At 41.1% G+C, this 21088-nt stretch overlaps 1 protein-coding gene across 7 annotated transcripts in view; it reads left to right on the top strand.

The window, feature by feature from the left end:
• Positions 1-21088, top strand: part of TBXAS1 (thromboxane A synthase 1) — a 253833-nt gene that overhangs the window by 67148 nt on the left and 165597 nt on the right. For 5 of the 7 annotated variants that reach the window (XM_033057856.1, XM_033057858.1, XM_033057855.2 and 2 more), the window contains one exon: positions 9138-9231. In XM_033057856.1, coding sequence (XP_032913747.1) covers positions 9138-9231 — 94 coding nt within the window. Of the gene's footprint in view, positions 1-9137; positions 9237-12824; positions 12889-21088 lie in introns of those variants that run through there. The other 2 variants (XM_033057860.1, XM_033057859.1) reach the window with 2 other exon arrangements.

The following is a 21088-nucleotide window of genomic DNA, read 5'->3' as shown; positions in this document are numbered from 1 at the left end:
TGTCACCCTGGGCTATAATGAATTAGGCCCTGCATAAAATAACTAGCTATGAGCTGAGATTTTATGTGTGCTCTCAGACTGAGAGCCAGCACTTCCTTTATTTTAAATCTGGCTTAATTATAGGTGGGTCTACAAGCACCACAAATTAAGGTTGTATGATGGTCCCATTACACAACTCTATTTTAAATTGCTTATTGCTTTATCAAATTCCAAGCAGCTAGGATTGAAGTTTACTGGGGCTGCTGTCTGTCTTGGAATTATGGAACTCATTTTAACTGAAAATTTTCAATAATTTTGAGACAAATGCTGAAGAAAAATCTTTGGTTTTATTTTGGGAATCTCTTGGGTGTTGGGGTTTTTCTCATTATTTTATTATTCTTAAGAAATGATATTCTGATTTTCATATTAGCTTTAAAGCAGGGTTTCAGTATTTGCTGAGAGGAGGTGGGCTTTTGTCAGTGGATGTACCTTTTTCCTTTCTCATGCAAATTGTAAGTCTTTGAAAAATTAGTTAAAGCACGTTCACTGGAATCTCTTCTGTTTATACATAATTTTGAGCTAATGTTTCTGATTCTGCCTTTGCTAAGCATAGTCCCACCCTCTGTGTGTGGAGGGCTGACCATGCAGAGGGCTCCCTGAGAGCAGTTGGTTGTTCTGAGTGTAGAGGCTGAGAGAGGCCTCTCTCTAATGGCATTGTGTTGGTATGTCACAGCAGCAATGAGATCTGGCGCAAGAACTGCGAGTAGGGAGCCTGGGCAAACAGACCAATAGGAATGAGGCTAGGCAAGGAGAAACTGGGATAAATTGCTGCATGAAGGAGGGTGAAGGGCTGATACAAACCAGTGTGAGACTGTTGGGAAGAGATCACTTGGGGAGCTCATACTTGGAGGTGATGCAGGGTCTGGGTGAAGGTGGCAGTGCAGTCAGCTCCAGTGAGAAGCAGAGGCTGGTTGCAGGTCCATGGATGAGGAAGAACAGGGATGTGGTGATACTGCCAGAGGAGCAGATAAGGGCTTGCTGGCAAGATGTCAGCACCCAGAAAGAGGCCTAGCATTTTAATTTAGGAACTCTTCAATTTTTCTGTTTTTTCTTTCTGAGGAAGTATGGAGAGACTCTGGCAGGCCATGCCTCCCAGCTCCCTTGTGTGAAAGACAACTTGCCTCTTCTGTCAGCTCTTCCATTAGCTCACTTGGCAAAGGTGTCTGCCATAGTCTAGAGTCTTTTGATGACCCCTGTGGATGCAAAATGATGCAGTATGATGTATTTTTAATTAGTTATTTTTTTAAAATGAGAACTTGCAAAGAAAATTGCATTAAAGACACGTTGTTGAGATTGTGAAGTCAAGCCCACGCAAGTTAGAAAATGCCAGAACAAAGTTGGGCTGTGGACCATTAATTCAGACTCTCTGAACACCACGAAATGTTCTCCAGTTCTCTGATCACGTATGTCTCTGGTCGATACGACCTCTGCCACATTCAGTGCATGAGATGGATGGTGGCTCCTTGGTGTTAACTTAAAAATCAAGAAATAGAATTAGTTCATAGGCTGTGTAATCATGAGGTCTGAGCATTTATCCAGAACTGTCTCTAGGGAGGTGAGTTGTCCCTGCAGTCTGTCACCACAGCTTATTTGGTGTTACAAGGGGAAAATGTCTGGAGTTTGCTCCTATTGCAGTTATTATATTGAGACTGATACAGCGGGTATCACCACCAGTCCTTTAGTAGCAAATTCTACATGCCCTCTTCTCTTAATGAACTTCTTTCCTATAAGTCTTACTCCTTCTTTCATAGGCCTCCCTCAGGTAACTCTGACTCCTTTTCTTATAGGCAGCTTCCCATAGTAGTGATTCCTTGTCTTACCGGCAGTTCCACATAGCTCTGACTCCTGTCACTCTGCATGACTGGCTAAACCCTGACCATCCTCACCTAACATCTCACCATATCTGCCCCGTGCATGGCTGCATGTCCTTTACCTCCTCGCAGCAGACTCAGCAGACTCTCAGTCTCATACTCCAACTCAAACTGCAAGTGCCTGTAACTGGTGACCAGCTAAACCTTTATATCCCCCAAACTGATTGGCCAGACACAGATGTTTCCACTCCTTGGTAATCAGTACAGCTGCAAGTCATTGGGAAAGATTCCCTCCTACACTATCCTTTCAGCCTAGCTCTTCAGTTACTTTGTTCCTGCTTTCATACCTGCCACATCTATGCAGACAGGCTGGCCTCAAAAAAGGGGGTAGGACTGTGTTCCTCACCTCACCTTCAGTTAAGGGAAACATGTCTGGCTCTAAAGTACTGGGAGGTGTTGAGCCTCTTGAAGCAATTTTGTTTTTCCTGGGGCTTTCCTGGAGGGTGTGACATCATGCAAGCCTTGTGGCAGCTGGTTCTTAATAGCATTGAGTGGCTCTGCATGTGCTGTTGCGGAACATGGTACAAGACCTGAACTCTAAAACCAGTTTCCTGACAGCAACAGACACTGGGAAAGTTGTGTGATAGACCATAACTACATGGAATAAAATATGAAAGGCATCTGAGGTTGATAGGCTCTAGAGGGAATGCAATGTGACTTTGCCTGCGCCCACACCACTGCTTGATGTGTTGCTAAACAACATGTTGGGATTTCAGCCACCGTAGCACTACAACCTCTTTTTGGCCCTATGAAATAATGGGCCGATGGCCTAATAAGGGCTTTCTTTATGTCAATGAAAATCCAGAAAATCAGGCTCCCAAGCAGACTTTTCTCCCTCAATTTAAATATGAAACTGCTTCCCGCATCCGTACAATTCCTCCCAGTGTGTAGGAACAGCTGAGGTGCATACAAAAACTGATGCCATATTTTCTGCAAACAAAATTGCATCACTAGGATATGAACTTGCATCACTAGGATATGACAATTAGGAAGGTTGATAAGGTTGAAACTTCAAGTCCTTTTAATTAATATGTCCATTTGCAAAATTAAGAGATATAATTAGTTGAGGAGAGAGGAAAAAAAAAGTAATGGAATTTTACTATTGTTTCTGAGCACTGTGTTTCTAGCAATGTACCTGTTTTTGCAAACTTCAGTCTTCCTGGCTGAAACAAGGACATCTATGGCTTTGAGGCGGTACCATTTTCTTCTGTGTGCCCCACAATCTGTGTGAATGAACAGACACTTGAGGAAACTACTCCTTAATAAAGATACGATGTCAGTGGTCCTAGGGAACGAAAGGACAGCTTGGTATGTGATTAAGGCAGCAGGGCTGGGAGGTGAGCTGAGCTTAACTATAGCTCCGACCCAGCTGTTCCCACAGACGTCATGTATGGCCTCACAAATGAACCAGACCTCAGATCTGCTTGGACAATCCTCCTGGTGAGGAGACTCCTCTTTGTGGTCATGTGGGATGGAGCTCCCACTTCCTTTCCCAAGATTGTATATTGCTGTAAGTAGCCAACAGCCTCTGCTGCTGTTGACCTCCACCACTTTGTTTAAAGGTGTAGAGCCAACAAAGAAGGGCTGAAACTGTGGATTTATGACTCTTGTTCACTTGCTCTTTATTTGGGAAAAGTCACCACCCAGTGTGAAGAGGTTGCAGCCTGAGAGAGGTGATGAAATATTGTCATTGACCTGCTGTACAGACCATCTGTCTCTTGCAGGGCTACTCTGGAATATGGTGTTGCTTTTTCTGTGTGGCCTTTTTCATTTAATTGGCCTTGATTCACTGCTAATTTTTTAGAACTTAAAGCAGCCCCCAAAACTTTAAATACACTGTGACAACCTGAAGCCTTGTTACTACCGATGTCTTAAGACTGTCAGTTCTCTTAAGAGACTTGAAGGAAATTGTTTGACAGACCAGAACTGTATGGATTAAAAGATGATTATTAGCATATAGATGAGGCATAAATTTAATATTGGGCAGATAATCTTGCCTTTTCTGCACACTATTCCTGACATATTAGCAAATATTTCAATGAAATAATGTCCTATGATCATTTACGTTTTGCAGCTGGAAAACATCTGCCCTGTAGAGACAGATGGTGCAAATGTGTGCAGTGTCTTTATTTTTTCTTGAGCAATTATGTCAAAATTAAGGCTCTGCGAGTGCATGCAAGTGATTAAGGAGAGCAAGTGTTACATAGAAGTTCTCATTATCCCTGAAACTGTTATTACAACCCACAAATTCATAGTTAAAAAGTATAGATTTGTTGAGCTTGAAAATTAAATTGCAGTACTCAAATATCCTTATTCCAAACTGACTAAAGTGTCTCTTGACAATTAATTTCAGTTCATTCTTAGAGGTATACTTGTGGATATTCAGTATCTCTTTTTGGAGGTATAGTAATAATTCTGTACTCTGAGCTTGATATTCTACATATCCAAGCGTATTTTTTTCAGCAGATCCTTCCTTTTCTGCCAGAGGTACTGCTGGGTAGCAGTAAAGGGCAATTTGGTAGCCTGTGCTGACCAAAGAAGAGGGATTTATTTTCCCCATTTTTCTCTCTTCTGCTTTCTGGGGGACTGTATTTTGCAAATGGACAGCTGATCTAATTTAATGGTTTTATTTTGTTTTTTCATTCAGTGAGTGTGCTTTTTGGAGCTAAAAATAAGCTCAGGCTGTAACCTTCTGGGATGGTATCCACTTTGGCCGTAATACTCATCCACTTGCAAGACCTGTTTTCTGTGTTCCTTTATCAGAATGGGACCTGAAAATGATTTTCTTCCTTAAATATCACGAGGAGAGATGTGATGGCAACTCTCCAGTGACCCTGCTGCAGTATTCATAATGCAAAATTTCCCAGAGAGGGCTGGGAGCTGTAAGTCTGTATCCAGTTTTGGGATGATGTTTTGGTGAGACTGGGCTCCCAGGGACACTTGTATATTTTGTATAATTTTTCATGAACAGTCATTGTAATGTTGGGGAGGCTACCTTTATTTTGTGCATTATCACTACTTTGTGAGCAAAATACATCCCAGTGTTAACTGGAATCTAGTATGGGAATATGTAAAGAAAGGCAAATAGGTAAAAATGCATAGTGATTGTCTCTTGTGTGGCAGGAATGATTTCTATTATCTCAGCAAAATACTTTGTTTTCCCAGTCAGTCTTGCAAAATAATGCACCTCCAAATTCCCAACAATGAGATTAAATAACATCACTTTTTTTTTTTTTTTAAATTTCAAATTTGTGTCCCAGTTTATAGCTTTTTAGCTTTTAGCTAATATTAGGTTGTGTATTACTCAGATGTAGAAGGAATGACACACTTTGTGTATTGGTAAAAATTCGGGGTAATTTCAACAGAATATTGAACTCTACGATGTGGAATTGGAAACTCCAATCTTGTGTGCTACATGAATGGATGACCCTTAATGGTAGATCGTACTGATCAGTACTGACCTGGCTGGACAGATAGCTAGTTCTGTTGATTATATATCCTTCACAACTTTTGTAAATTATCTGTTTCTCTTTTTTATTTTCTTTTTTTTTTCCTTTTTTTTTTAATATTGTGTTGTGGAAAGAAGTTAGTATTTCAGAGTTTGTATCTGCCATGCTGGCCTACAGGAATGCATTTGGCATATTAGCTTTCTTTTTAACAGTTGTGTTTTAATATATACAGAGAGCATTTTGCTCTCAGAGGCCATCTGAATGTCTTCAAAGGGTTATTGAATTGTTTATTGATCTACTTCATTGCTGCTGTTCCTCTGGTTCTTTTTGATGTCTTGTCACTTAATCCAAAGTATAATGCCCAGCTTTTAAATTAAGGGTTGTGCAGGAAGTCGTACTTGTGTAAACATTAGGGTATGTTTCTCTTTTGAGTGAAAATGTGCTAGATTGTCCAGTAAATATTGCTGCCATCAGAGTTTTATCCTTTTCATGCCTCTCACTTTGCATAGACTCATTCCTCTCTTAAGAAAGCTGAAGTGTCTGGGATTTTATCTTTTAGGTTTTATAAAAGTCTTATCTCTTATTATGCAATTAGAAGCTTACAGACTAGTTCCCTGACTAAGAAAATAAATATAATTAATTTTCTTTTTTTTTTCAATATTTTCCATGTATTTCTCTTACATTTCTTAAATTTACTAGCTAAAAGTGTCTGTTGATTACGTCCTTCTACCCCCCATTAATTTATTCTATCACAATTTGAAGTTTTTTAAGCTTCTGGAGTAGACAATCATCAGTGGCAAGGAGTTCCATAGTTAGTATATTTATTTATTGGAAAGGTGTTTCATTTTTTATCCTGCCACCTGAATATTCATTTGTGGATTTTCATACTATATTTTAAATTTTTGGGTAATAAGTCCTAATTTATTTTTAAGCCTTACATGTTATTAAATATATTTGTCATAACCTGCATCAGTTTCTTCTTTTTTTCCATTATTAAGATTATAGTCTGTTAGCTTATTTCTTGTACAGAAGTGGTTCATGTCTTTGGTTATCTTGGTCACCTCTTAGTATCTCTTCTATTTTTAGATTTTGCATTTGATTTAGCCTTTCTAGTCCAGTGGGTGATTTTCTACCATCAGCGTGTACTCACAGCAAAGGGGTTCCCTGATACCAGATTAATTTTTGTGCTAAAGGAATGTAAAAGTGTGTTAAGTGGCAGAGTGAGAAATAAGACTTCCCACTGGTGATAAGGCAGGCTTGGAGCTGTTTCATTTAGGTGGACGGCTTCTCCAGACAAATGGCTTTGCCTGCAAGGCCACCCTGTCTATTTGCATTGCCCAGCTTCTAGCCCACTTTCACCTCCCAGCAATAAAACCTGGACACTGTTTTCCCAGTGCACTTAGGATGCAGCTCTGAGTTGCCGGCCAAGTGTGTGTCATGGGGATTCTGAGTGACCAAATCACATAAATTGGCCTGTTTGAGTTATCAGCCTCTTCTGGCTCAAAAGGCAGAGCTTTGTGCCACAAAGCTGTTAGGTTCATGTATTGCTGGTGTTCACTCTGTGTTATACAAGACAATTTTTCTTTTCCTTTTTCCTTTTCTTTTTTTAAAGAAGTTCATAAGACACTCTTTCCTCTCTCTACCCTACCCAAAATACTGAGAATGAGTGGAAATATTGCAGAAATGGAGGGAAGTTTCTAATATTTAAGGATGCAGAAAGTAAGCTGTTGCATTAGAAATGGTCAAAGTTAAGGCTACGTGTGCACTGTTGGATCCTTCTTTTATGCATGCTGTCCTGTCAGTCTTTGGTCACTTGCATACTGCTTTCTGTTCTGTAAAATGTCAGATATTTCAACGCTAGAAATGTTGTAAAATCATAGAGTAGAGCTAGATATGTTTATTGATGAGATTATTTTTTCTCCTACTGGCTTCACCCGTTTGTTGTTATATTTGAATCTGTAGCTTGACGAGACTGCTTCTCTCTCCCGTCTCATTGTAAACTGTAGCTCCCTACCTTTCAAAAACCTACTTCAAATGTAACTGAATAAAAAGCAGTGGAGAAAACCACATTAGGAAGGGGAAAAGGAAAGCAAATCCTCAGCTCTATGAAACTGCCAGTGATGTTCAGAAGCTGACAATGATGAACTGTTCAACTAAATATAAATAGTCTTCACAGTCTGTGTTTCTTGCCTTGTGAATTTTTTTTTCTTTTTAAATATTTGGTGATCACATCACTCACTTTGTCTAGTTTATGCCTCTGTTGCAGTCACTCTTCACTTTGCTGTACATGAAAACCAGGAGTCTACAGGCTGTCTGGTGAGCAGTGAAATGAGCAGTTAACTGTAGCCCAGCCTGGTGTTTTGTGATCTGCCATGTATTTCACAGTGAAAACACCAGGACAGAATATTGCAAAATTGACAGGCTTTCATTGACAGGGATTTTAATCTTTTTCACTGTTTACATACTGAAGATGAGGACACAAAGACCCTTCAGGAAGATTTCAAACAGCAACAGCAGCAAAAAAATTCCTCTCTTTGAGGATGAAAATGTATCATGTAGGCTGTTTTGTCATTTTAAAGTTAAAACATTTCTTTTCCTGAGAGTATTAGCTGAGGAAAATCTCATTTTTTAAAGCAGTTAAGTAGCCAAGAAGTCAATAGTATGTTTAAATGTGTAGTGAATGTTGACTTCTGTGCATTTGCTCCATGATACCTTGTCGTACTTGACATAGACTGAAGGCACATCATTTCTATTGGGTATGTGAGAGAGTATTGTGAAGGTTTGTACTGCCCCATTAAAAAAAGAAAATGGTTACTAATCAAAAATTATTAAACCCTCTATCTTCTGATTATGATTTTTGTAAAATCCCTTCACAAAAGAAAATCCATGAAGAAAATAGGTACTGTGCTGCAGGAAATCTCAGCAAACAGAAGTGCACAACAAAAGTTGTGTCTTTGGGTAATCAAAGCTGCTGCTGCTAGCTCCTGCTCTTTCAGGTTTCACTAATTGAAGTCCATCGACTTAAATCCATGGTTCGTATTAAGATTGGGGGAGGGGAGGAAAAAGGCTCTGGGGATGGTTTTTTTTTTTCTTTTCCCAGTATTGTCTCTGTCAACATGCCACAGTTTCATCTGAAACGAGGGATGCATGAAGCTTTTCAGTCCTGGTTTTGTTTTCCCGTATTTTTTATATTTGTTTAATTTACTGGCTGGCAGCTCTAAAAATCACATAACCAGTATATCTAGCCCAAGTACTGGGCTTGACTTGAACATACTGACAGTGTCTTGGCTCATGGGCAATTGAGACTAGTTTGAATTTTTGTTCTGTGATCTGTGCAGGTAGAGGTGATGGAAGAAGAAAATAATAATCTGAAAACCTGTCTTGTTCCTTTCCCAGCAGTGCCACAGAAGTCAAGCACCAAATGTTTCTTTTGATCTTGTTTGTAACCTCATGTAGCTTTGGAGAGTCACTTCTGAGTTACAAGATCCTCTGTGGGAAGAGGAGCAGCTCTCTAATTCCACTGCTCAATTTTGCAGGCTTGCTTGTGTTTGAGCCACTTGGTCCTTTTGCCCTCTCTGAAGCACCAGAGTATTGCATTTACTTTTGTGACCTGAGGAGCTGCCAAGCAATGTAATCACATTGGCAGTTCTGTTTGACCAACACTGAAAGCATCTTCTACCTCTCTGAATTCAGGGAAGTCATCTGAACTAGTTGCTGTGATAAGTCCTATCATGAAAAGATCCAAAATTAACTTACTGCCTTTTTTTTTATTTAACAGGTACTCCACATATGCATTCTCCAAACTAAGCAGAGTAGGGATCCGACATCCTCCACCTCTTCCTTTCATTGGAAACCTACTCTTTTTCCGTGAGGTAAGGTATGTTTTACTTTGTGTCAATGGGAAGAGTGGATAGGTGGCAGGAGGAATTGAAGGGAATCCTACAGTTCATTGGTAGCACCTCTTCAGGCATGTCCCTCTGGAACGGACAAACCAAACTCAACTTTTTGAATGAATTAGAGGAATCAGTTGTGTGTAAGCAGCTCTAATTCCAGGGTAAAGTAAACTTGAGGGAAAGAAAATGTATAAGCTCCTGCAGTTAATTACTTGAGCTTTTCCAAGAAAGTTCATGCCCTCAGTGAAACAAACTTTAGTTATGTGAATAGAGCAGATTATGTTAACTAGCCCCAACCGGTTTGTTCTGAGTGGTTTGGCTCCTACAACCTTTCTGTTTGTTTGCACTTTTGCTAATTGTACACATTTATTTTAAAGTCTTTAGTTTTTCTTGCTCCTGAGCAGTAACTGGAATTAGCTATTGCTGGATGTTGTTGCTCTGTGCCACAAATATTAGAGCTGTGGGGAAAAGGAGTTGATGTTTTGCCTCCAGATTTTATTCTCTTGTTTTTCTCACCCATCCTCTTTCAACAGACTGCTGATGCTGTGTTTTGTTCCTTGCTCCATTTCAGTGCTATTGCTAGGGTCCAAGATGCCTTAATAAAGAGGACCTGCCATTTCTCTGGTTGGATCTTAAAGTGAAATCTCTCCAGTGCGTCTCTGTTGCAGCCCAATAACTTTTCAGGAAATCTGGGCCAGGTCCAGCTGCTGCCCAGTTTTCCCTGTTAAGTGCATGGTCATCAATATCCATGCTGAGATTTGAATTATTAATGAGAATATATTGCCTCTTACCTTGGTCTTCATGGTGATCGTTCTGTCAATATCTGACTCATTATTAGATAAAACCTTTTTAAATACCAGTTTTACATGTACATCTGTTTTCATTTAGAAAATAGTATAAAAGGTAGACTTAATCCGCTCTAGATTAAAATGAACTGGAATTGGCAGGGTGGCTTTAACTTACAAGGGGTTCTGGTGGGGTGGGATGTAGACCAACTCATGTTCAGTCTTTGGGTTTCAATTCAGCTGGGTGGCAGAAAACCACTCGTTTTGTAGCTCCTTGGTATTGAAATCCAGGTATCATTAGTTACCTGCTAACACTTGCTGTTAGGTAAAGGTGCCTGGAGTTTTTTTGGTATGTTCTAGAGAGCTTGCCCTGTACCAGTACAGAAGGGTAAAGGTTTTGGGTAATGAGTCAAAATGATCATATGATCTGTTAGGCAAATTTCGTTACTAGAATAGCATTCATTAAGTTAACTGAAGTCAGACTAACGTAAAAAAGTTAACCTTGACTTTACTACCTTTTAGGAAGAAAAACAGATTCAAGGTAGCTGATAAATTGTATCTTGGGATACCAAGAAATAACTGTTTTGAAACGGAGTCGACTGGTACAAAGCCACAAGTACTGCCAGGCTGTATGTCCAGCACTCTGGTGTTTCACCACCCATCTTCTCTACCGTGCTATCACTGCCAGTAGGAATAGGCAGGGAGGATCTCAGGCTCTTGGTAATTTTTCTTACTCCTCTCATGTATTTTGCCATTTTTTCTGGGGCTGATTTCCTAGAATAGTACCCATAGCAATGAGCCAGTAATGAGAGTGCTGCTTTTATACTGCAGGCTCTTGTCTATGAGAACATTTTCAGGGGCACAAGTGCTCTCACTGCAGTCAGTAGAGGACATTGTCCACTTTCCCTTTCCCAGGAAAGGAGAACTGGGCTTGCCCATCACCTTACTAGAAGTAGGGATGGTTTTAGGGGCTTTCCTGTGAGAGACACAGCTATGCATGACTAGCAGCTTGTTGGGGTTGGGTTTGCTTTATATATATATATTAATTTTTTTTGGCAGGAAGTAAAAAAATGGTTGATTTGTTCTGTTGCTCCATCTATGATAAGAAATTCTTACCCTTTCATGTTTATGCAACCATTTCCACTGAAATATTTGTTTGGAGAGTCTCCCTTTTAAACAGGCAGGCTCTTTCTTAGTATTGCTAATCTTGTACAGGGAAAACACATGAACCACACTCCCATTAAATCATCAAACTAGTGCTTTTCAACCATGAACATTTATTTCAAAGGAATTAATGAATGGTGACTAAGAGGAATGAATTGATATGTGCCGTATGGGAATCTGCATATGTGTAATTCATACATTTCCAGTGTCAAATTTGGTCTGCAAATTAACCTAGGTTGAAAAGCCCTGAACACAAATGAGATTTGGAAGATAAAAGGCAGTCCAAAATTGTACTAATCTCATGGATTCAGGCTTTTCTCCTAGAATATGATTGCTAGAAATGTAAGGAAAATAAATAAAGCAGGAAAGGAAGTCCCTTTGACATAGAGTAAATCTAGGACCTGGGAATTTAAGAAAGAACAATAAATGTCAAAAGATCTCACCAAAATTGTGTGAGAAGTATTCTACAATTTGTAATGGTATAAATTCAAGGATTTGCTTGTCTTCTCCTTTACTTGGGTGTAAATGACTTCTACTGAAATAAATGGGGTTTCCTGTTTTACTGCATTGTGCATGTAAACAGAGCTTCAGACCTTACTCCCCCCCTTTTTTTTTCCTTTGCAATTCTTCTTTAAATGTGCCTGAAAACAAAGGAACAATGCAAGCAGAATTTGACCAGTTGTGCTGAGTTGTGAAGTATTTAATAAACTTTCAAAGGTATTTTAAACAAGAAAATATCTTGTTAATGGGTTTTTTTGAAAAGTTATTTCAGGGATTTTGTGAACAGTGTATTTTCTTCGAGTAAAATAATAGTAGCTGTTAATATAGTATCTCTGAGAGTAGAAGAGGAAGTGTGGAAAGTAAAAGGGCTAAGGAAAATGCAACAGGAAAGACCTATCTCCATCACAGAAAAGATTTTAAGAGCTGGCTTGGGAAAACAAAGTTATTTTACTGTAAGTCACCCCTTCTCTTGCTCGTAAAATAAAGGGAGATAATCACACTCTGAAACTAAAACATCTCCAAGTTAATCGGCTTATCTCAACAATGAGAAGATAGGAAATTATTGCAGTTCTGCAGCTGGGAAATTATCTGAGTCCAAGATATTAGATTAAAAATTCTTCCATTGCATGAGACCAATTTGTGGTGGGTAAGTCTGAGGTAATAGTAAATATGATTAGACTGCTTAAAAAAAGCAGCATGTTCAGTTTTTTCCAATAACTGAGCAGACTTGCAGCTGACAGGCTGCTGTTTTGATACAAATTCCTGACTGTGTGATGGTTGACGTAAGGGTATACACAGCATGGGCTTTCACACTGTATCTGTATGGGCTTTATAGCAGCAGATTGCAGAAAAACTAAACTGAACTCTTTTATCAGTTCCCAGGCTAATGATTTTATTGCATAACAAATGCTCTGAAAACTGAGAAGCCACATATCTGCATCACCCTTTCTCTCTGGCAAGCACTTGACCTGTTGCTGTGGCTGTGCGGTTATTTTCTCCCCTTTTCCCATCCCTTTCCTAAAATGACAGCTAGGCTGTTTTTAAATGTCATTGGCTCTGACATTTGCAGGGCCCTGGTCGCCTGGTGCTGTACCTGTGTGCGCTGCTCCCTGTGCAGCCTCCCGGAGAGCCACGCTGTGCTGCAGCAGCTTTGGGGGCTGCTCCCGATGTTTTGGGGTGGTGGTAGGTGTGTGGCTCGCTGCCTTGTTCTGGTCCCTGGTAGGTGGGATATGCAGTTGTGTGCAGCTGAGTGATGTGCTTTGGGTTCTTAGAGTGGTGTGTGTGTGTTGCTTTCCTCCTATTACTCCTTGCAAGCTCCAGTGATGCTTTTGACTGTCTGTGTGCTTGTATCCCTGCCTTGCATGTTAATGAAAGACATCACTCTCTTTAGCCCCTCTCAGCTTGGACAGGATGCTCTTTGTTTACTCTGTTTATTCCAGTCTGGCCTACTTGTAGATCCTGGGCTACCCTGGAGCGGCCCATTTCTGCTGAATGGAAGTGGGGGCTGTGTGGGTGCTTTGTCTTGATTTCAGTTTGGGATCTGGCTGGGCTGTGTTGTTTTATGGCTGATGGGTGGGAGTGGAAACGGGGGGAGTGCAGGGAGGAAGCAGAAAGCAAACATTTTTTTTTCTTTACTATGCATCTGCCAAAGGCATCCTTTGAGTTGGACGTAAAGGAAAATAAAAGGCAGAGTCCTTGCAGGAATGAAATTACCCCATGTCTCATTTTTAGCCTAGAAAGCACTGTGTGGGTGCTTAGAGAGGCTGCAGCATTTACTGCTCTGGAATTTAATGACACAGCATTCAAACCTAAACAAGGTTGGAGAGAGGCAAACGGTGAGGGGAGCAAAAAGGGGAAAAAGGAGCTCTCAGGCTCTGGACCTGGATTGAATTACAAGAATAATATGACTTGTATTGACAGTGAAAGCCTGCATATGGTTTTGTGTTTCTTTGTGCAGATAAACAACAGAAGAATGAGACAGGGAGTGTGTGTTTTGCAACTTGATAGCTATTTGTGTGGAACCAGAAAGGTTGGCTGTGGCATCACCAACCAACCTGTCTTTATCTCCCCCAGATGCCTGTGTGCATCTGCTGTGGGCTGCTGACTGCCAGAACAGACCTGTTGGGGTGATCCAGGTCTTCTCTTATGTCCTGGGAATGCTACCACCCTAGACTGGAAGGCGTGCATGTAGTAAAGATCTAAACATTTTCACTGTCTGCAACATGACAGAAAACTTAGGGTTAGATGTGGATTTTTGTGTGTATTTCTACATCTGTAAAGCCAGTCTTTCTCCTCTTTAAAGATGTGTATTCTCCTAGTTTCATCTGAAAGTCTGTGTACCTCCTTTGATCAGATGTTAGGATTGTCAGATAACCTGGCAAAGTTGTTGCAGTGTCTGTTTGTGGGAACCTGAAGCAGGAAATCAAGACAATTGACTGTCTCCCACTTGACTAAATACTATTTGCAGCCTTTTCAGCAAGGGCTGGACCTCAGTTTATGAGACAAGCATCAGGTAGAGCTGTGCTGTATCTCACCCCAGATTCTCCCTTCACTAGTGGGGGTCTCAGCAGGGTGAGCCTGTTTCTGGGGGAGCAGTGTATGCACCTCAGGGACCCTTCTGTAGAGACACAATGTCCTCAGCTTCTTTGCACTCGCAGTGTTTCTCATAACTGTGTTTGCAAGGTACACCTGAATGTGACAGCTTTAAATAATATTTATGGATGCTGAGACAGTATGAGGGTGCACAAAGCAATTGCTAGTTTTGATGTGGTAGAAAAAGGGGATGAGTAATCACTGCCTTGCTATTGAATAATGGTGACCCATGCAATGAAGGTGGCAGTGGTCATGACAGATGCCTTTGCTCTTCTGGACTATACTATTTTTACTTTGAGGGAAGAAACAATTCTGTCTGCTATTACAAGGAATGGTGTGCTGATGGTGTGGCTTTTTCCCAGAGAAGCTCTACCACTTATTTTTGGGCAGGACTTGTGTGAATGCTTCCCATAGACCTCGGCAGTCGCCCCTGGAAGGAGATGTAGAACTTCATTGTTCCACAATGAAGCATCATCATGGTTTTGATATCCCTTAACCCATGCTTTGTTTCTTTTTGTCACACTTCATGCTTGCCTTATTAAATGCTGCATGGGAGAGAAGAGGCAATGGTTGAGGCAACTGGCAGCTCTTAAGTGAAAAGAAGATAATGTCGTCTGTGGCAGCACAGAGAATGAGAAGCATGAGAATCATGCTCCTGGCTTTCCTCAGACTCCCAGTGTGATTTTGGACAAGTCTGACTGAGGCAAAGCTTCTTTTCTGGATTAATTGAATCTTTCTTTTGCTTCACCTTGAACCTCTTTTATCTACCTGCAGAACGGTAAAGATGGTATTCTGGAATAGATAGCTCTGCTTTTTTGATCAGGTTATGGTGAAATATTTTGGACAACTTCTTTGGGGCCTACTAGATTTGGGGAAGCTGATATCATGGCTGTCTTGAATGAACTGGGGTGCTCCAAGTTTAGAGGGAGTTTATATATTTTTGCAATATTCACAGAGCAAGTGGGGCAGTGAATTAATACCAGGCCTGTGTTCTGGCCTATGAATAAAGATATCTGAGTAAGGCGGTGTCCTGTATATCCCCAACTGTCTATTCTGTTGGTGCTGAGTGTTGAGTTCTGCAGCTTTAAGACTGGTTCCAGAACTAAAGGGGGAGAGAAGAGGTGCAGAGTTTGTTGTCAGAGACTGCACTTGCTCCCCTGCATCCTTCACACACACTGGGTTGTCTGCAGTGGACAGCAGGAGAGAGCTCTCCTTTACTTTTGTTTAGTTTTTCTGGCTAGCTGAGGCAGAGAAGTTCCCTGGACTGTGTTTTTTAACTTTTCCTTGGAACTGTTTGAACCTGCTCTGGACTGAAAACCTCGGGGGAGCACTGGAAGCTCACACCTGTGACCCACCAGGCCTGGCCTGGGCCATGGCATTTCCCAGTGGCGGAGGAACTGAGAACAGACTGAGTGAGCTGGGCTGCAACCCACGAGAGGGACTCTTCTGAATTTGTCATCTCTATGGAGTGGCAAGAGGTTTTGCTGTCTAGTATTGTTCATTTTTATGCTGGGAAGTGCTTTGCCTGTTAAATAACAGGGTTTTTTCCACTTCTCTCTGAGGAAATATTTCCCCAAACCAACTGGGGAAGGGACTGCTTGAATCTGTTTCCCCATTTAGGACCCCATTTAGAGGTTTTCTCCCAAATTTACCCTAAACCAGGACAGGTGGTCCTCAAGATAACAGTGCTGAAGGATGTTTCTGTGCCATCCTTGACCCCTGCCCTTTGATGGGTTTTTGGTGGCAGCTCCAAATGACTACCCAAGATCAGTCAGAGCAGAGGTCTGCATCATTCAAATGACACCTGACTTGTGAGAATGGTGTAGGGAAATTTACCACGTGTTATGTCTTTTGGAGAGTATATTTGCACGTTCATAACGTAACCTTCTGGAATTTACTATGCAGCCTGCTCTTCTAGCAGTGTGTACTGCTAAATTAAAGCCATCTCTGGCCTGACATGCAGCAGCAGTGAACTCAAACAACTGAGCTACACAGTGTTTGAGCTGAGAGAACGGGATCATATGCAGTTGCAAAGGTGGAAGCATACAGGTAGAGCCAGCGTGGTCACAAACTGGGTTTTACTTTGGACTCCAGAAGAAGTAGGGACCCTCTCCTTGAAAAGCAGCAAGGTAGGAGTATGTTTGAAGAGGAGGGTTCCGATTGCTGTTGTAGTAAACTCAATGGGCTTTTACATGTGAGTTTTAAAAAGCAGGACTATTTCTTGGGTGTGACTGTCTTCTCTTCAGTTTTGCCTGTAGTTTCACTGACCTGAAAGGAGTGGTGTTGGAACAGATAAAATCTTTTAGTCCTTGAAATTAGGAAGGAAAGCAACAGAGTCAGGGATATAATGAATAAGAGAAACTTGGGTATTTTACATGAAATTGTAACTTGCTCACATTACCTGTCAATTTGGAGTTTGGAAACATCCTATGTTGTTCACCTTCTTTTTGCATGTGGAGAACCCCAGATCCAGAAATCCATTTCTTCTGTGTCGGCAAGACTAGTATGTATAATAATGGCCAGGTATCAGTTGTAATGCTAAAATTATAGCAGGCTCAGATTGGGTATTGTGAACAGTTGTTATCCATGAGCCAACAAATTTAGCAGAGTCTTAACTTCATTAGCAGTGTCTAAATGCATTAGTCATATGCTCCTCAGCATATGGGTAAATACATAACAATTTATTTTCATTAGAGTTTTCTTACAAGTGCTGCTAACCCAAGCTCCACTAGAAATGTTTATAGCATGACATGTCTATTCAGATAAGAAGCTTTCTGTACAGCAAGTCATCCTGAAAGGGTGACAAGCAAGATACTTCCCTGTTCCTTTCTGGGAATAGGCAGGTACAGCTCTTATGGGTTTGATCTGCTGTATCTAGCTAGGCTTGGTTTCTGCAAAACTTTATATTAAAATTAATAATAGAAGGCTTTGAAGAACTGTTCAAACATGTGCTAGTCAATGGTATTCATTGTGTACTGCCTGTGTTGCACCTCGGATGGCATCACCACCTGGTAGCTTAATAAGACTCATGACTTTGTTGGTTCTTCACACTTCCCCCCTTCCCAGGCAGGTTGTGGAGTTGAAATACAACTTTTCCTAAGAAGGACTGAGTGTGAAATTAGGTTATACTCAAGGCCTGTAGCCAAATGGATGTGGTGATGGAAAGGCAGGCCAAGTTTGTAGGGTAGGCACTGGGCTGGGCTGTGAGGGCTTCAGTAGCTGCAAAGTGGCACAGATGTAACTTGGCCACTGTGTGCTCAGTGTTCTCCTAATTTCTCAGAAATAAATGAAAAGCTATTTATTGAGAGCATTTACATTTTTTTAAATAAGCATTTTATGCAGCTTATTTATCAAGAAACATGGGTTGCCTAGAAAGACATTGAAGAGTATGAAAGGACTGATCTTTTTAGAGAGGTATAAAGTTCAAAAGTTAATTTGTTTCTCCACAGCCAAAAGGCCTTGGTGCATGTCTATTTAGCTGGTAATGCGAAACAAGAATCAACTAGAGTTAGAATCTAATCAAGCTTTTTTTAGACCTGACTGGGTTTTTTTATTGTGGTTGGGTGGTTTTTTGGTTGGTTGGCTTTCAGAAAAGAAAAAATAACAGAAAGCCTAAAAAACCCTGTGTGCTTTAAAAAGCAATGTTCTTCAAATTGCTATATTTTCTTTCTGTCTTTGTCATCATGCAACACTGATGAATGGATGAGCGGGTTGTCCTTGGACTTTTTAACTTTTAATTTTGTTTATTAACTATTAGCTTTTTTTTTTCCTGCTTAGATTTTATAATTTCGTAATATTCTATGAATATTAGGAGATTTATAATAAGGCAGAGGGAAAAGTGAAGTGTTCTTTGTAAATTTTCCCTGGGACAGCTTTAAATATTCAGGTAGCAAAAACAACTCCCTGAACATTGGTAAGTTATTTTACCTTACTACAAGAAAATTGAAAATCATAAAGAGAGAGAGAAACTGAACTACACGTTTCAAAATGTTCTCAACTATGTATTTTCATAATAAAGCATGCGAGGAATAAGCATTAAAATAATTGCAAATTAGTCTTTGCTATTTGCTGAATTCTGTAGTTTTTGTGCATTATATCTGATGGATTTTTTTGTTTTGTTTTGTTTCTGTGAGTGTAGAAAACTTAACTTTCATAGGCAGGATGATGCCTAGGTTGATCTAGGTAGGATTAGTGAAAGTTAAGCTAAAGAAGCCATAAGAAGTCACTTACAATGATGAGTTGAAATATTCTCTGTAGTTGAGTGGGACTTTAAACAGGGTTGTTATTCTTCTGCTGAATGGTGCTTTTCCTGTTCCACTCAAAAATGAAAAGGGAAAAAATGCATGGAAAGAGAAGGTGGTGGAGGGAAGTCTCTCTTTGGACACACAGAGAAAGGGGATGGTGAGCCCCAAAAATCTTCCCTGATTTTCCTCCATTGGCTTTTACTTCTGTATATTGAGAGGAAACAGTGGATGATGAGCCCTAGCAGGATAAGAGATGTTTTGGCTCTAGAGAGTAGTCTAAGAAAAGCACAAAGGGGTATGAATAGGAAACTGGTGATTGATACGTGTTTTTTTCAGAGACACGATCACATCTACCTTGATCCGTTAATATGTTGCAACATGTGATACTTTGTGAAAAGTGTGTGATGGGGCAGAAGGAGGAAGGATAGCACTCAATTTATCCTTATTTTTCTTCTGCTTCTGAAGGCAATCTAGGGCAGAAGCACCTTGCAGCCAAGGTGAAGTGGAAAAGACACTTGATCACAGAGAAGGGGGAAATAAGAGAGCTTTGTGGGGGAAAAAGAAGATGACCACCTTATACCAGCAGTCTCTATTATAATAAAGAGTCTCAAAGTTTATCGCAGATAGAATTAGGCACCTTGCAAGTATCTTGTAGTTATATTTGTGTTTATATTTTTCCCTAGGTCTTTTTTTTTTTTTTTTTTTTTTTTTTTTCTCCCCAGTGCCCCAGGGAGCCATCTCTAAGACCTCATAAATGCGAGATTTCATTTTCTAATGCTATTTCATTTCCTGGATGGAGGACCTGCCACGAGAAGACCAGACCTCAAATTATAATAGCCCTATAAATAACTCCCTAAGGCAAAGGAAAAAAAGAAAGCCTTTGAAAGACAACCACAAATGCAAAAATGAAGGTTTTGGGTTCTTGCAGAACCCAACTAAGCAGTTCTAGTTAAAACATGATTTACAGTAATTTCACGATTACAAGCCTCACTGACAAGCCGCATCTCTGGGTGTCGGCAACATTTCGTTCTTTGTCCATACACAAACCGCACCTGATTATAAGCCGCTCTGTCGTTCGCAGCGAGGACCCGCATGCAACAAAGTTGCCAATTACTAACAGAATCGCGGGATGGCGGGGTTTACTGGCTCAGCTCGGGCTGTGTGGCTCTGCCAATGGGGCCAGGTGGCCCAGCTCGGCGCTACTGCTTGGTGGGGCCGCTCGGGGCTGGCCGCCACCTCTGGGCTCGCTCACCCTGGCCTGGCACTGCCCCGCGGCGGCAGGAGGGGGCGGGAACCCCCTGCCTCCCCCCTGAGCCGTGGGGATGGCAGCATGGAGGCCCCCACCTCCCCTCCCCGTGCTGCCGACATGGAGTCTGCCTCCACCCGCTGTGCAACAGAGTAACCAATTTGTAACAATCGCACAATCCTGGGTTTTACTGGCAGGTGCTTAACTCGGCACCTCGGCTACACTTCTGGGGTTGGAAATTTCATAAAATTTTTCACATGTTAGCTGCTCTTGAGTGTAAGCCGCATTTCTGGGGTGGGAGCAAGATTTTAGTCAAAATGGTGTGGCTTATAATCGTGAAATCACTGTAATTTTTTTGTTTCCCTGTTTAACTCTTTGCATTGTTTATGTACAAAATTATATCTCAGAAGTCCTCAGAGATCTTTTGCTTGAGCTTAATTTTCTACAGTGTTTTGAGCCTTTTGGCTCATCTTTAGATCCTGCTAAAAATGGATTTTCCAGGTAAAATTGAAAACAATCTAACAAACTGACTAAAACAAATACAATGATGGATTGAGTAAAAATAGTCTGAAAATGCAACTTTTTCTTCTTTCTGGGTGAAGTAGTTTTAATTCAGCAGACCCAGACAGTCTGCCTGCTTTCTGCTGGAAATCTGTGCGGAATTGGCACATTGACTAGAATAAAAACATTCCCGAGGAATCGGCGTGTTCTGTCAAAACATTTGAACAGCTCCCGTCTCCCAGAGCACAGCACTGCTCTGGAGCCGGCAAGGGAGCTCTGCAACACGTGGTGCAGGCTTCCCCTCCAACCTCCCATCTCAGATCCACCTTTTTGCACAAGCATGGGCCAAGTGTTTCAGATTCAATTATATTTAGCTGTGGAGGTATTAGACAAGGCAGTTTACAAGAGCCTTTTGCACCATGGTTGGGCCTCTGTAAGGCTGTCCTTCCTCTGTTCCCACTAAGGCTGTATTGTACATGGAGTCGTTTAGGTTGCAAAAGATCCTTGAGTCCAACTGTCAACCCAGCAGTACCAAATCCACCATCAAACCATGTCTCTAAGTGTCTCATTGACATGTCTTTTAAATACCTCCAGGGATGGTGACTCAACTGCTTCCCTAAGCAACGTACTCAGTGCTTGACAGCCCTTTTAGTGCAGAAATTTTCCAAGTGTGTGAAGGAAAAGTCATGGAGGTAAGCTTGGAGGTTCCCAGTACCTTGCTGGAGCAGACTGGGTAAATAGAGTGACTGGAGATAGGTAGGCTGGCAAATCTGAGCTCCAGGAGAAGTCCTGCTGAGCAGGAA

The sequence above is a fragment of the Catharus ustulatus genome, chromosome 4, assembly GCF_009819885.2.
Source record: "Catharus ustulatus isolate bCatUst1 chromosome 4, bCatUst1.pri.v2, whole genome shotgun sequence".
In the NCBI taxonomy this organism is placed as follows: Eukaryota; Metazoa; Chordata; class Aves; order Passeriformes; family Turdidae; genus Catharus; species Catharus ustulatus.
Note: the sequence above shows the minus strand (reverse complement) of the source record. Positions and strands in the feature narration are given on the sequence as shown.